The following is a 14,339-nucleotide window of genomic DNA, read 5'->3' as shown; positions in this document are numbered from 1 at the left end:
GGCTTTAGGAAGTAAGTGAGAGCCGAGGAGGGGGTGCCCCAGGTGACAACCCAAAGTCCCAGCCATCGGGGGCTCTACCTTCTTGACTGGTAGGGTGGGAGGCGTGGGGTGTGCATGTCAGCTGTTCCTGGATCTGAGCCCCGCATCTTTCCTCTCCCCAGCAGACCCGCCCGTGGCTGCAGCAGTGGTGTCCCATTTTAATGACTGCCCAGATTCCCACACTCAGTTCTGCTTCCATGGAACCTGCAGGTTTTTGGTGCAGGAGGACAAGCCAGCATGTGTGTAAGTATCCCCTGTTCTCCTGGAGTTCTGGGGCGGGTTCAGTCTGACATCCAATTAGAAGAGCATTTACCTCCACAAGACTTGCCAGAGGCCCAGAGACCCTTGGAACCAGATGTGTCAGAGGATTGGAACAGTGAACTGAGGGACACGTTTTTCAAAACCAGCTGGGTAAAAATCCAGGTTCCAGGGCCCCCAGCCCACAGCCACTGAGGTAGAACCCCCGGAAGTTCAAGCCTGGGGCTCTGCATTTTTAACAAGAATCTCAGGTCACTCATGGGTCCAGTAAAGTCTGAAAATTCTTGGATTCAAATTTAATTCATAACTTAGAATTTCTGGAGCACAAGACACTGGGATGGATACCTTTGAGTGGCCAAAGTCTCTAAGATGTGGTCTCTGCCCTCCAGCATCTTCACAGTCCAGGTCATAAAACAAGCCAGAAGCGCAGGTGAAGGGCTAGTGTACATAAATGGTAACAGAACCAGGAGCAATTTAGAAATAAAGATGCAGGACATGCATGGTGGTCTCCACACCTGGCTGATCATCATCCTCCTTTGGGGGCTTCTCGAAGTATTACTGAACCCTGCTCTGACCTATGGAATCAGAATCTCAAGGAGTGGGAGCTGGGAATCACATTAGTTCAGAGCCACGGTGATTGCCACAGTCAGCCAGGTTGGGGAAGAAAGTCACTCGAAGAAAGCTCCCCAGAGCAGGTGTTAGGGTTAGACCAGCTGGAGAGAGTAGAGAGGTTGTTCCAGGCCTCACGTGCTCGGGGGACCTGCTACTGCAGGTCAGCGTGGCTACACCAGGGAGACAGAGAGGAGACCAGCTTAGAGACAAATTGGAGGCCAGAGCCTGTTGAAAGCTGTCTTTATTCTTTAGGCAATGGAAGCCATGTGAGTTTCAGAAAGACATATTTAAAGACAATCAGTCTGTCTATAATAGAATACTATTGGGGGACCTATATTGAACCTTGGCACTATGACATTTGGAGCTGGGTAGTTCTATTGTGGAAACTGACCTGTATACTGAAGGGTGTCAGCAGTATCCCTGGCCTCTATCTACTAGATGCCAGTAGCACCACTATCCCTGGTTGTGCCAATCAAAAATATCTCCAGACATTGTCAAATGTCCTCTGCAGGGCAAAACTGACCCCAAGTTAAGAGTCACGGATCCATATGAAATTGCCGTTTTTGTAGGTCAAATATGGTTGAGGATCAGCAATTTCATACTCATCGTTAATAAAAACTGGCACCTATTAAGGTTTTGGCTTCATGTCAAGTACTGTTTGAAGTACAATCCATGTGCTAACTCATTTAATCATACTGACCCCATGAAGAAGAAAGAGAGGCTATACCCAGCTCACATAGCAGGGCCTGGACTCGAACCAGCCTCTCTGGCTCCTGAAGCCGAGTTCTTAGCTATGATGCTTAAGGCCATCAGATGCATCAGCCCAGGAGCCTGGGGACCAGGAGAGCCTGCTGCAGTAGGCGGTGTGGGCAGGGCTTTCCTCTGCCTGAGGTGCAGCTGTGTGAGCCTGAGCAGGCCCCTCAGGGTGCCTCTGAGCCTCACCTGGAGAGGAAGAAGGAGAGGCACACTGGCCACCCTCCTCCTCGGAACACCGCAGGGCTAAGAAACTCCTCCAGATGACAGGCCTCCGCACCCTGTTAATACAAAGCACGATGATGATGATAGACACTGTCATTATTCATGATTATCATTCTTATTAATAATTAACAATACTAGGGGCCCCTGGGGGACTGATGGGGCTGTTTTCATTGGTGCCCTGGTCATTGTGGAAAAACACTGGCCCTGAAGGAAGTTTGCCCTGGTGACCCAGATACCAGAAAGCTTCCCTGTACAACAGGCAGAAGGTACTCTCCCACCAGCCACGTCCAGGGCTCGGCCCAGAATCAAGCATACAGGCCTCTTGTGCACTGGGCTATGAGTTTAGAGAGTCCTCTTTGGAGAAAAAGGCAGGTCTTTACCAAGTTCTGACCCAAAGTAAGTCAGAAGCTCAGTTTTTCTCCTCAGGTGCCCTCCCCACCAGATCAGGGCTGGTGTAAACTTTCCAAGAGCTGGCAGCCAGGCAAGTCAAGCCACAGCCACCTGTGTGGCAGAGAAGTCCCCTCTTCAGCTGTTGGAAGCCTCCTGAACGCTGGGGTGGGTGACTGCTCTCCCACTCCCCTCAGTCCTAAGCCCTGCTCTTGGCCCAAGGGAAATATAACTGTCCATCACATTCACACACCCTTACACTTTGCTAATCAGGGTGATCGGCCATCTCTCCACATTCACATCATACACATTACTATTAGTAATAATAGTAAGTGCTCAATAAAAGCTTAGTTGGTGGCAGGCATGGTACCCAGCACTCTGCCTACCGTAACCATGGATCCCTCACAACTCCCCTCTCAAGCAGGGATTATTACCCTTGTTGTATAAGTGAGAAAGCTGGGGTTCAGAGAAGTTGAGCAACTTGCCCAGAGTCCCAGAGCTAGTAACTGGCGGAGGTGGGGTTCAGTCCCATCATTCCAGCGCCAGAACCCATACTCCCAGCTGCTGCGCAGAGGGTGCTGTGCCTCCGCTTGGCAAAATTCACCTCAAACCACTCAGCTCTTTTGTTTCCAGGCATCTTCCCCCTACAAATTAACCCTCCTCCTAAGAAAGGTCAGGGTCATCCCCAAGCTCAGTCCCCTGATCACAGACTCTTAACAGGTTTTTCCTATGGGCCAAGTGCAAGGCTACAGAGACAGCTGAGACATACTCGCATTTGGAAAAGCTGACCATCTTGGGGGAGCCACAGCCGTGCAAGCAATTACACCTCTTTGCCTCATTTTCCCCTCTGGATCTTGATGGCCCAGGGATGGTATTCAGTCTACAGAAATGCTTTATATGGCAACAGATAATGAGCCACACTGTTCTTAGGTGACTTTAATCAGTTGTCAGCATTTTAGAAGTCAGATTTCACATTTCCATGCAGACGTCCGGGTCCTCTTGAATAAGCAGAATGTCCACACCGGGCCTGAACTTCCAAACGCAGCCCCTCAGCTGGGACTCACTCAGGTGTGCCGCCCCAGATAGGGCTCGCCCTCTCCAGCCCTTCATTCCCCACCTCTCCCCAAAATTCCCGACAGCAACATGGAACATTGGTCCCTGATCCCCTATTGCCCTGCTGCTCTGCTTACACCAGCCCACTTGGCTCACTTTGCCATCTACGGGACCCCTTGGAACTTGCATGTGTTCAGCCCTGGGACAGGGTCCTCTGCAGGCCCCTCTGCAGCACTCCTTACCCCCCTGATGGCTTGTGAGCTCTGGGAAGACAGAACCATACCTTATCCCTTTTTGTATTTATAGTACCCAAAAGAATGTTCTAATTAATGAATTCCCTCTAGACCAGAAACACTTGAGTGCATGTAGAGAAAGCAGAACATTCTGTCCCTGCTCCTGTGACTTGCCCAGCCTTGGGAAGCTGACACACACATCCTGGTCAATAAACCTGCAAACCCTGAGGTCAGGCCCCATCTGTCATGGCCTCATCAAGCAAACCCACAGGGAGCCAGGATTCTAGTCTCCAGAGGGAGCCCTTTCTAATAAACTCCGTCTTCCATAAGAACAACAGTCTTTAGGTTTCCAGAGAACCTAAAATGGCATCTCACACTATAAAATGAGGGAAAGAAAAAAAGTTTAAACAAATAACTAGTCACAGACTGCCAAAGGTGGTGAAAACTAGCCTTAGATATTTATGCTTCAGGTGAACCCTCGATGGTATTTTACAGCTCCCTTTAATAAATCCCCTAGCTCCCAACCACAGCAGAAAACTAATGGGAAGAGAATTTGCAAAGACAGTAAAGCTATAGAAATGCAAGGTTAGGACTCTCATCACTTTTTCCCCCGAGGCAGATTCCTCACACCATTGGTCTGCTGCCTGCAGAAGCCTTCAAACAAAGGAAAGCCGTTGAAGGAAGCCACCCAGGTGACAAGTTTACCCCTGGCAACCAGTTTGAAGTTTCTCACCTGTCCCAAATGCTCCTTGGTGACCCAACTCCCTGACAAGTTTCCCACAGCAAAGTATGAAAGCAAATTCCTGTCAGCCAAGGGAAACACTCCACCTGGCCCTGGCCACAGAACATTCCAGTGGAATCTGAACAGAGTCAAACACCCAAAGAGACCTGACTGCCATCAGTTCATAGCCAGCTGCCTGTGTAACCAAGGTGGCGCCTCCCCAGCGATTAGGATTGGGGCAGTTTTCTTGTTGCTACTCGAGCCCCCTTACATAGATCTATCAGCAGGTGGTGGGGGTAGGGTTAAGAAGGATGGCATCACTCCCATCCACAGGTCTGGAGAAAGTGCAGGTCCTCCCAGAGTGGGGGTCACACACCAGGCAGGAGGACACCGCAGTTAAAGGCATGGACTGGAGGTCAGGTAGACAGAGGTAAAGTCCAGCTGAGTCTCCCATACAAATGACTTGGCCCCTTTAAGCCTCTGTTTCTTTGTGTACAAAATGAGGATACTAATACGTCATAGGATTGTAATGGGGACCCAGTGATGATAATGTATATAGAGCAATTGCTGCCTATGACAAGAGCCACTGGACTCATAAGTAATGGGACTACTTAAATTAATTGATTAAAATTTAGTTTCTCAGTCTCACTAGCCACATTTTAAGGATGTAATACCTCAGGGTAGCTAGTGGCTATTGTATTCATCTGCCCAGCTACAGACTCTGTCATGATCATGGAAAGTTCTATTAGACAGCACCGGAGAACATTCAAGCCCAGTTCCCAGCACAGCATATGAGCTCAAGTGTTTGCTATTGTGGCCGCTGTTGGCATCATCACCGCAGCCAAGGGATGTTGTGAGGTCCTGCTGGAAGGAGTATGTAAGTAGGGCTGACCATACTCCAGCCCTTTCCTACCCAGCCCCCAGAGCACAGAGGTTGTAGGACTTGGTGAATCTGGTTCTTAAAAGGCTGAGAATGCGTGAGTCCAATACACATGCCCTTGGTCCTAGTGCACCCACTGCCTCATAGCCCTGTGGAATGTGCAGCCAGGTGGGAACCAGTGCCTACCTGAGGCCAAGGAGAGAACAGCAGTTGGGTCAAGTGTGATGATTCATTTGCAGCCAGGTGAGGTGACTCTTCCCACTCCTTCTGTGACTTGTGCCTAAACTAATCAGCATAATTAAGTCTAATATTAGTAGAAGCTTGGGAAGTTTTTTTTTTTTTTAAGTATGTCACTAAACCTTTTTCCTTTTCCGTCATAAAGAGCAACTGAGAAGTACTCCCAATATTACAACTAGGAAGAGAAAGGATCGCCCTCCCCTGCCCACTAGAATCAGCTGGGAGCTTTAAAAATCTTGATGCTCAGGACTGACTCCTAGAGATTCTGATTTAATTGATCTAAAGGTGTGGCCTGGACATCAGGATTTTTGAAAGCTCTGCAGGCAATTTCAATGGGCAGCCAAGGTTGAGAAACATTGGTTTCACTATTAAAAACTTCATGGTGGCTCTCAACTCTGGCTGTGTCAGAATTACCTTTTGGCCCTTTCTTTAAAATGCCCTGGCCCCACTTGCAGAGAGATTTTGATCTGGGAGGTCCCAGCTGTAGGTGAGACCCACTGGGCTGCTTGGGGCTATGACACAGCGTTCTTGGAGCTCTTCTAGGTCAGGACCTGGAGTCCCAACGATGAGGCAGTTCCCCAGGTGCCTCCCGTGCCTCCCACCTTGGGGAAGTGTTCGCTCAGAAGCATGTTGGGCTCCCTCACTCTGTGGGACTGGGAGTTGAGTGTTTGCAGCTATTACACTAGAGTGATAGGCACTCTTGTTGGCATGAAGACTTTCCTAAGGGGCTGGGCCTCCTGCTGGGGTGGTTTTAAAGCAGAACTGATTTGCAGGGGCCAGCATGCATGAATGGCAAATGTTCCTCTGGGAGAAAAAGCATGGAAAGTCAGCAAGGTGTGTCCCAGCCCAGGGAGTTGTCTCCCTTGGTGTGTTAAGATGGCACTGTCTGGGGGCACATTTGCACCTTGCCACACTGACAGCGAGGAGACCTCGCTACAGGACAATCAGTAGCCCATCTCTTGTGTCTGATCAGGTTTGTGTTTGTCACTAAATCACTAGCCCGGGGTATCTTCCAATCCAATTTGCATTAACCCAGAAAGGTAGCCTTATTGGGTGAGACTGTTAGTTCCCAAACCTCTAGAAGCTTTTGTTTCTTCATCTGTCAAACAAGGTAAGTAATAGCTGCAACCTCACAGGTCAGTTGCGATTGTTGGGATTAAAAGAGATGATTCATGTAGGAGTTTAGCCTACTGCTTGCAGTAAATGTTACATGTTGTAATTAGCAGTTGGCTGCCACTATTTTATTTAAATGAAATTTACTGGGGTCTCCAGTATTGATGTGTTAAGTCATAGCATTTTTAGAGCTGAATAATAGGCGAGGTGCTAGAATCCCTCTTTCCCAGGGCCTGCTGGTTAGAGTAGAAACATTTCAAGTTGTGTGAAATTGTCATGGGTTGTTCACCTTCCTATACCCTGAGACTTTCACAAAAGACTCTGCAAATCCTCATTATGGTACCCTTCGCCAGGAGAAAGAAGCACTAACCCTAACCCTAACCTTTTGCAGAGAAGTCTCACTGACTTGTCTACAACTCCTGGTTACAAATCTGATAATCCACTCCAAAGCCCAGGCTCCCCGGCCCCATTCCCTTCAGTGGTTCACCAGAGGTTTCTGTAGAGCTAAGCCTGGCCCTGCCCTGCAAGAGCAAGAAGGCTGGGGCCAGAAGTGAAGCTGGTTGGAGAAGAGCAGTCAGAAAGGTGGGCATAGTCCTGGGGGGTTCAAGGAGGAGAGGTTAGGGAGATTAAAGTGAGCTATGGAAGAATGGATGGATGGGTGACAAAAAGGAATGTGAATGAGTCTGTAAATTACGTTCTTCTGGAGAATGTGGTCCTTGGAATGGAGCCTGAGGAGGAGGATGAGGAATGATAGAATGATATTGCAGGTGGAGAAGGTAGCCAGAGTTGAGATTCACAGTGGAGGGTAGTTGTTCTTTCATTCTGCAGGTGTGTCCTGAGTCCCCACATGCTGGGAACTGTGCTAGGTGCAGTGTGTGGATTGGCAACAACTTGGATTGGCTGGAACCTAGGTGGGTGGGAGATAAAGTAGAGGCGTGGATTAGGGCCCTGTGGGAGAGAGGGCTAGCTATCACAGAGGAAGCGCACAACTCAGGGACCTCATCTGGAAGGTCGGAGAGCCATCTGGGTGCAGCATGAAAACTTGAGGAGCTAGAGGGAGGGACCCTTTGCAGGATTTTCTTGAGATATGGACGGCTTAGATTTATGCACTGCCTAAGACTGTTGCTTATCACCTCTCAGCCTGGAGTCTAATCCACTCTCCGCCTCCACCTCATAGGAAAGGGCTGGTGCCTGCGGGGAGAGCTGTTTCTTGACCTTTGCCTTTATGTAATTTTGTTATTAAAATCAAAGCAAGCAAACAAACAATAAAACCCTGTCCCTGTCCCATAGCCCCCTGAGCCATTGAAAGTCACTGTTCTTATTCAGAGTTCTGTGATCCCCTCTCAGTGTGCCTGGTCTTCAAAGGCCTTTTAATCTAAAAGTGAAGGTTAGGGGCTAATTAATCAAAAGATAAACTCTTTTAAAAAGTTTAGCTATCATTGCCATGTCTAGGGGAGAAACAAAACAAAACAAAACTTTAAATGTAGCATAGGATATGGGGCCGCTCTGCTGAAGTCCCCACCGGCAGGCAGGGCGTGGTGACTCATGCCTGTGATCCCAGCACTTTGGGAGGCCAAGGCGGGCGGATCACCTGAGGTCAAGAGCTGGAGACCAGCCTGGCCAACATGATGAAACCCCGTCGCTACTAAAAATACAAACATTAGCCAGGCGTGGTGGCATGTGCCTGTAATACCTGCTACTCAGGAGGCCAAGGCAGGAGAATCGCTTGAACTCAGGAGACGGAGGTTGCAATGAGCTGAGATCCCGCCACTGTACTCCAGGCTGGGTGACAAGAGCGAGACTCCATCTCAAAAAAAAAAGAAGTCCCCCCCTGGCAAAGGAGGTGGTGATCTTACATTTCTATTGACAATAAGAATGTTACTCCATACAAAGGGACCAGTGTCTAAGCTAAGTATCTTTTATTGAGAAGAATCACATGCTTGGGGGATTAGTGGCTCAGGGTGAGGGGATGCCTGTAGAAGAAAATGACCATCCCATCCTTATGGCCAGGGCACATCCTGAAGCACTTTTGAGACCCACTCCTGCATAGCAGGGGGCTGTGATTAAAAGATTAATGCGAAAGAACCTCTGAATGGTAGCAATACCAGGAATTACATCACCTGGTGTTGGCACCACACTGTACAGGCTACACGCACATTCAAACATGACCTTGCTTATGCCTTTACTAAGCCTGGTATGGAGGTAGACCAGGTATTGGTGGACAGGAGGACACCAGGGTTCACAGGAGAGTAGTGACGTCTACAGTCCTACAATGACCAGGTAGTAGTGCTGGGTAATCTGGTAGATACTTGAAGAACTAATTAAACTTGATGAAGAAGATAAAAAGGCAAACCACAGCCTATGTCTCCACTGGGTTCAGATGTTTTCTTTCTCATCACCAGAAATTCTGAAAATACACATTTGGTTTAAAAATAACCTGGATTTTTTATGAACTGCCAAAATGAAGCCTGTCATGAACACATTTACTGCCTTTATTCCTCCAGGATGTGGCACAGTCACAATAGTCATGGATTGCTTCAGGCGTAGCTTGCATCCTCAGATGACAAGGATGATTCGATTCCCCTTCCTTCTCCACATAAGCGGTGCTGCCTGCAGCAGGGACGCAGGAGGCATTTTGCTGACACCTTTCCCTCCAGTTGCAAAAGCTGGCAGGGCCCCTTTGGGCTTTACCTGCAGGCTCTGGGTCCCTCCAGGCAAGCCCTCCGTGGAGAGCTAGGGTAACTAGACCTTTTGTCAGGAGAGTGCACTGACGTTCCTTTCTTCCCCAGCTGCCATTCTGGGTACGTTGGTGCACGCTGTGAGCATGCGGACCTCCTGGCTGTGGTGGCCGCCAGTCAGAAGAAGCAGGCCATCACCGCCTTGGTGGTGGTCTCCATCGTGGCCCTGGCTGTCCTTATCATCACATGTGTGCTGATACAGTGAGTACTTGCTGCTCCTAAGGCCAGGTCCTCTGCCTGCCTCCCCTGCCAGGGACATCTGCAGTACATCCAGATAACAGGGCCACCTCAGCACAGCTTATTGCTGCGATGTCTGAGTGGTGTCAGCAAAGCTAAATGCTACTTTGATGACTGTTGGCATGGCATGGCAGCCAAGCTGCACGAAGGCCTCGTACATGCTGGGTGGATCCCCAGCTAGGGGGTTCATGCACCGTGGAGGCCAGTGCAGAACCAAAGGCATGCTGGTTCTTTCCACGGTTGTGTTGGAGTCTTCAGAATAGTGATGAAGTGGGCAGGTCCTCCAGAGAGGACTGGAGACAGCTCCTAGCCTCCTTCCAGCAGCAGCAAAAGTGCTTTCTCTCTACAGAAGTCATTTTGCAAATACTAAACCATGTCGAGGGCCATTGTTGCTGTTACAGGCTGATGACCATCACTCTGTACAGCTCTTCCTCTTTGTCCATGTCTCTGCCCCTCCTCATCCTCCAAAACTCAGTTACTGTGTTGTATCTTCCAGGAAGCCTCCCTGGGGCCTAGACCAGGAGAGACCTTTTCAGGTGTGTCTTGGCCCCATTTGCTTGCCCATATCTCCTGACTGGACTGCTCTGCAGCGTCAGAGACCCTGGGAATACAGTGCAATATTCCTAGCATTTGGAACTATGCCAGATTTATTCCCTGGAAATATCTGAAGTCTGAATCTTAGGGGATTTGTTAGGTTTGTGCAAAAGTAACTGCTGTTTTCACTATTACTTTTTAAGACCAAAACCACAATTACTTTTGCACCAACCTAATACACCTGATTGGATATGCACAAGGAAGTCTCAGAACAGTTAAAGGCTGCCACTCAATTCAGTGTAGGTTAACTCATGGTGGAGACGATCAGTGGGTGGGCCCCTCTGGCAAGGTTGTGGTCAGGAGCTACATGTCGATGCAGGAAGCCAAACTTATACCCTCCAAGGTTGCCTAAGGTTTGGACAGATAAACAAACTGTCCCTTTGGTTTGTGGCTCTTGAGATATCTGAAACACATGCCCCTGGTTCTGGTAACAGTGGGGCACCCCTTAGAGTCCCAGCTTGTTGACAGTAGCCACAGCTTGCTCACGTCCTTCTCCTGGACCAAGGCAGCACTGAGTGGTGAGGGATGGGGTCTGAGCTGGGTTGCCCTTTCCGTCCCCTCCAGGCAGTATCCATTCTGCTTCCAGAGGCCTTGGAAAAACATGTTTGCTGGGAGAAGACAAGCAGCTCTGGTTCAGACTGGGCCAGAGCCCAGGCTGGGCCACTCAGAAGGACCCTCCTCAAGGAGCAGGAGCAAGCTAGTGGGCTGCCAGCCTTACTTCTCATGGCCAGTAGCTGTGTGTGCTGCCCCATCCTTCCATTGTCCTGTTTCTGTGGCCAGGAGGGTCACAGGGACTTAGGAATAAGACTGGGGGCCCATGTGGGCCTCCCCAGAGGGACCTAAGAGCTAATTTTGGCAGATTGTCTGGAAACAGGAATGATCTAGATGCCTAGACAGCATCTTTCATTTCCAGGGAGGCAGCCAGTCCCAACTCCTGTGTCTCTTCCCAGCCTTGGTCTCCCTGCCAGAGACCAAGTTCAGAATTCATGAGCCAGAGACTAAGCTCTCACTCCTGCCAGGCTGCTGGCTTCCTGGGCTTAGGGCCCTCCTGAGTTGCAGGGTCCAAGTTGGGACCAGCTTGTCCCATGCTGGAGGGATCTAGAGGCCTTGATCCCATTGCCCTGGGATGCTCCAGTCTGGGAAGTGACAAGGACAAGCCCACCTGGCTGGCTGACTGTGAGAAAGTAGTCATTGATGGCTCTGGAACCAAGGCCTTTAGAGCCCCCTGGCATGGGATGTGCTGTTTCCAGTCCAGACTCTGCAACTCAGGAGGGCCTCATGCCCAGGCACACTGCTCTGGGCTCTCAGTTTTCACCTGTGACATAAGCAGGTTGGGCAGGAAGGTCTCAGAGCCTCCTCCTTAGCCCTCCTGTCCAAAGATTCAGGGGCTCCAGTAACCTGTCCAGCTTCTCACTGCAGAACAGTGCCAAGACAGGGACTGGGATGGGAATCATGAAATGCCCACTGGATACCAAGAGAGAAGCCCAGCAACAGTCTTATTTCTTCATCTCTGCCACCTGGCTCATCTTAGGAAATTTCTCCTAACTCCAGCCCTAGCCCAGGAACACATAAATTATATATGCATTAAGGTTAGAATGAGTGGAAATGAAGTTCTCCACGATATCCCAAGGGAAATGGCTGGCAGCATCTGTGGGTAACTCCTCTCTCACTCAGTGCTTTCTTTTCTCTTCTTCTTTTGGGGCTTTTTTTTTTTTCTTGCAAACTCTGAAAACTCTCCATTCCTGCCCACAGAGGGAGGACTCCGGGTCACAAAGGTTTATAGAGAGGGTAGATGTTCCAAAACTAGAGAAGTTTAGTCCTGAAAGCAGGATTCAAAGCCATTGAGATCCATAACTCATTCTTCCATTTTTTTTTCCATGGGTCAATTCAGCCATCCAAGTTCCCTGTTCTGCTACTGGCAATACTAGATGAATAATCTCTTCCTAAACCCCCACAGCCATGCCAGCTGGAGGTGGCCACTTTATCCCAGTCCTTTGTCCCAATTCTGAGGCCATTACACTTGTGGAGTTACCCACCTGGTTCTTTATCAAGAAAGCCAGGTGGAGGACCAGTTCCCTCTGACGGCTGGGGAAGCTGGAGCCAGGTCAGCTTGCAGAAATGGAGCAAATACTTGAGGGCAGCCAACAGATGCTTCTGTTGTTGGCCAGCATCTGCCCCAAAAAACCACTGCCCTATCAAGCCCTCACCCCGCTATGGTGCGTGTCCCTCTAGAAGCCCCCATGGGGAGCTGGTTTAGAGCTGGAGCTGCCCAGCAGGGCCCTTGGGCAGATGCTGTGCCACCCTGGCCCTCCTGCCAGACTCCTGCCCAGACTGGGTCCCCTGTGTCTTTGCAGCTGCTGCCAGGTCCGAAAACACTGTGAGTGGTGCCGGGCCCTCATCTGCCGGCACGAGAAGCCCAGCGCCCTCCTGAAGGGAAGAACTGCTTGCTGCCACTCAGAAACAGGTAACGAGCCTCTTCCTGGTGGGAGACACTATTGGGTGGAGAAAACGACCACTTTCTCCAAGTCAGGGCAGAGGTTCCTGGAGTATGAAGCAGGAAGAGGGGAGAAAAGGAAGAGACTGTCTCATTCTACCAAGTCAGGTTTAGCTTATTCATAGGTGCCTTTTACTTAGGAGGGACCCCTTATATCCTGGCTGGTGGCTGTGGGACCTTTGACAAGTTACTCAACCTCTCAGAGCCTCGAGTTGTTTTGTTTTGTTTTGTTTTGTTTCTGTTTTTTGAGATGGAGTCTTACTCTGTCACCCAGGCTGGAGTGCAATGGTGCGATCTGGACTCACTGCAACCTCCAACTCCCGGTTTCAAGTGATTCTCCTGCCTCAGCCTCTCGAGTAGCTGGGATTACAGGCTGCCCTCCACCACGCCTAGATAATTTTTGTATTTTTAGTAGAGACAGGGTTTCGCCGGGGTCAGGCTGGTCTCGAACTCCTGACCTCAAGTGATCTGCCCACCTCAGCCTCCCAAAGGGCTGGGATTACAGGCGTGAGCCATTGTGCCCGGCTTAGCCTTGGTTTTCTTATTCTTAAAAAGATGTTGTGCAAATTGCATGAGTACTGATATAAAATACCTAGTATAGTGTATCACCCAAATTGTAGGCACTCAAGAGATGTTCATTCTCTTTCCCTTGAGCGAGTCACTTCCCCTTTTTCGTCTGTAAAAGGAGGCATTTGGCCTATGGAAGGTCTCTAAGGACTTTAAAACCCTTAGATCCTATGATCTGCATTAAGTGTACCTTTTTTCCTGGACATTTTCGCCAACATCCATAAAGAAGATTGGACATCAGGATGTGGGGCCCAGCTTGCACCTCAGGAGCCTCCTCGGAGCATCAGTGGCTCTGGGCTCATGGAGGTGAAGAGTCCTTCATCCAAACAGGGAAGGAAAAGTCTCACACCGGCCAGCTTTTCGGGGATGCGGTTTTGACCAAGAGAGCCCATCGTTAAGTTCTTCTTGAGGACATAGTGGGTCAGGAGACAGTCATTAAAGCGAATCCACCCAGAAGTGTCCTTCCCTAGTAAACAGTTGGTGTTCAGAAGTTCCAGGGTCCATGGAGAGGGTAGGGAGGAAGGCTGCTGGGAGTCTGGACACACGTGCGTTCATTAGAGCTCGTGGTCATCTGGAGGGAGCTGAAGGCTCAAGAACACATGCATTTGTTCTTTATTTCAATCACCATAGTCACTGTGTGCAGTAAGTGAGCACACACAGACTGTGCAGGAGCAGCACTTGAGATTAGGAGCCATAGCTCTTGAGGATGCAAATCCATTCGGCCTTACAGTGGCCTTAGGAAGAGGATGGTTCATGAGTGATGTGGGTAAACTGAGTCTGCTGACAGCCTGCTTGGGTCCCACTGGGAGTCAGTGGGGGAGTGAGGATGAGAACTAGGGCCTCTAAAGACCCCTCTCCACATCTCCTTTCAATCACCTTGGGCTAATCCATTGAGCTAATGAAGGTAAATCTTTTTATTTTTTCTTTTAGCACCAATAGAAACATGTTTTTAATCTTTTAAGAAAATTTGTAATAGATTCTGTAGCATTCGTCTGAACCTAACAGAGTCATTTGGGGTGGAGTAAGTTTCTCGTTAATGTCACTTCTTCTCTACCCACATTTAAGAAGTTAGCTCTAAGCCTGGGGTTGGGTCTGGCCTTTAGAGATGGCCACCTGGGCTGAAGTCCCTTTCCCTCAGATGGTGCATATCACCACCTCATGTAGCACCTGCCAGGCCTGCTGGGCCTAAAGGATGGGT

General features: G+C 49.6%; 1 protein-coding gene across 4 annotated transcripts in view; it reads left to right on the top strand.

Annotated features, from left to right (window-relative positions):
• Positions 1-14,339, top strand: part of TGFA (transforming growth factor, alpha) — a 122,434-nt gene that overhangs the window by 103,958 nt on the left and 4,137 nt on the right. For 2 of the 4 annotated variants that reach the window (XM_011967222.1, XM_011967219.1), the window contains exons 3-5: positions 165-282; positions 9,301-9,450; positions 12,435-12,544. In XM_011967222.1, the coding sequence (XP_011822612.1) occupies positions 165-282; positions 9,301-9,450; positions 12,435-12,544 (378 nt within the window). Of the gene's footprint in view, positions 1-161; positions 283-9,300; positions 9,451-12,434; positions 12,545-14,339 lie in introns of all 4 variants that reach the window. The other 2 variants (XM_011967221.1, XM_011967218.1) reach the window with 1 other exon arrangement.

The sequence above is a fragment of the Mandrillus leucophaeus genome, unplaced genomic scaffold (genome assembly GCF_000951045.1).
Source record: "Mandrillus leucophaeus isolate KB7577 unplaced genomic scaffold, Mleu.le_1.0 Scaffold795, whole genome shotgun sequence".
Classification (NCBI taxonomy): Eukaryota; Metazoa; Chordata; class Mammalia; order Primates; family Cercopithecidae; genus Mandrillus; species Mandrillus leucophaeus.
Note: the sequence above shows the minus strand (reverse complement) of the source record. Positions and strands in the feature narration are given on the sequence as shown.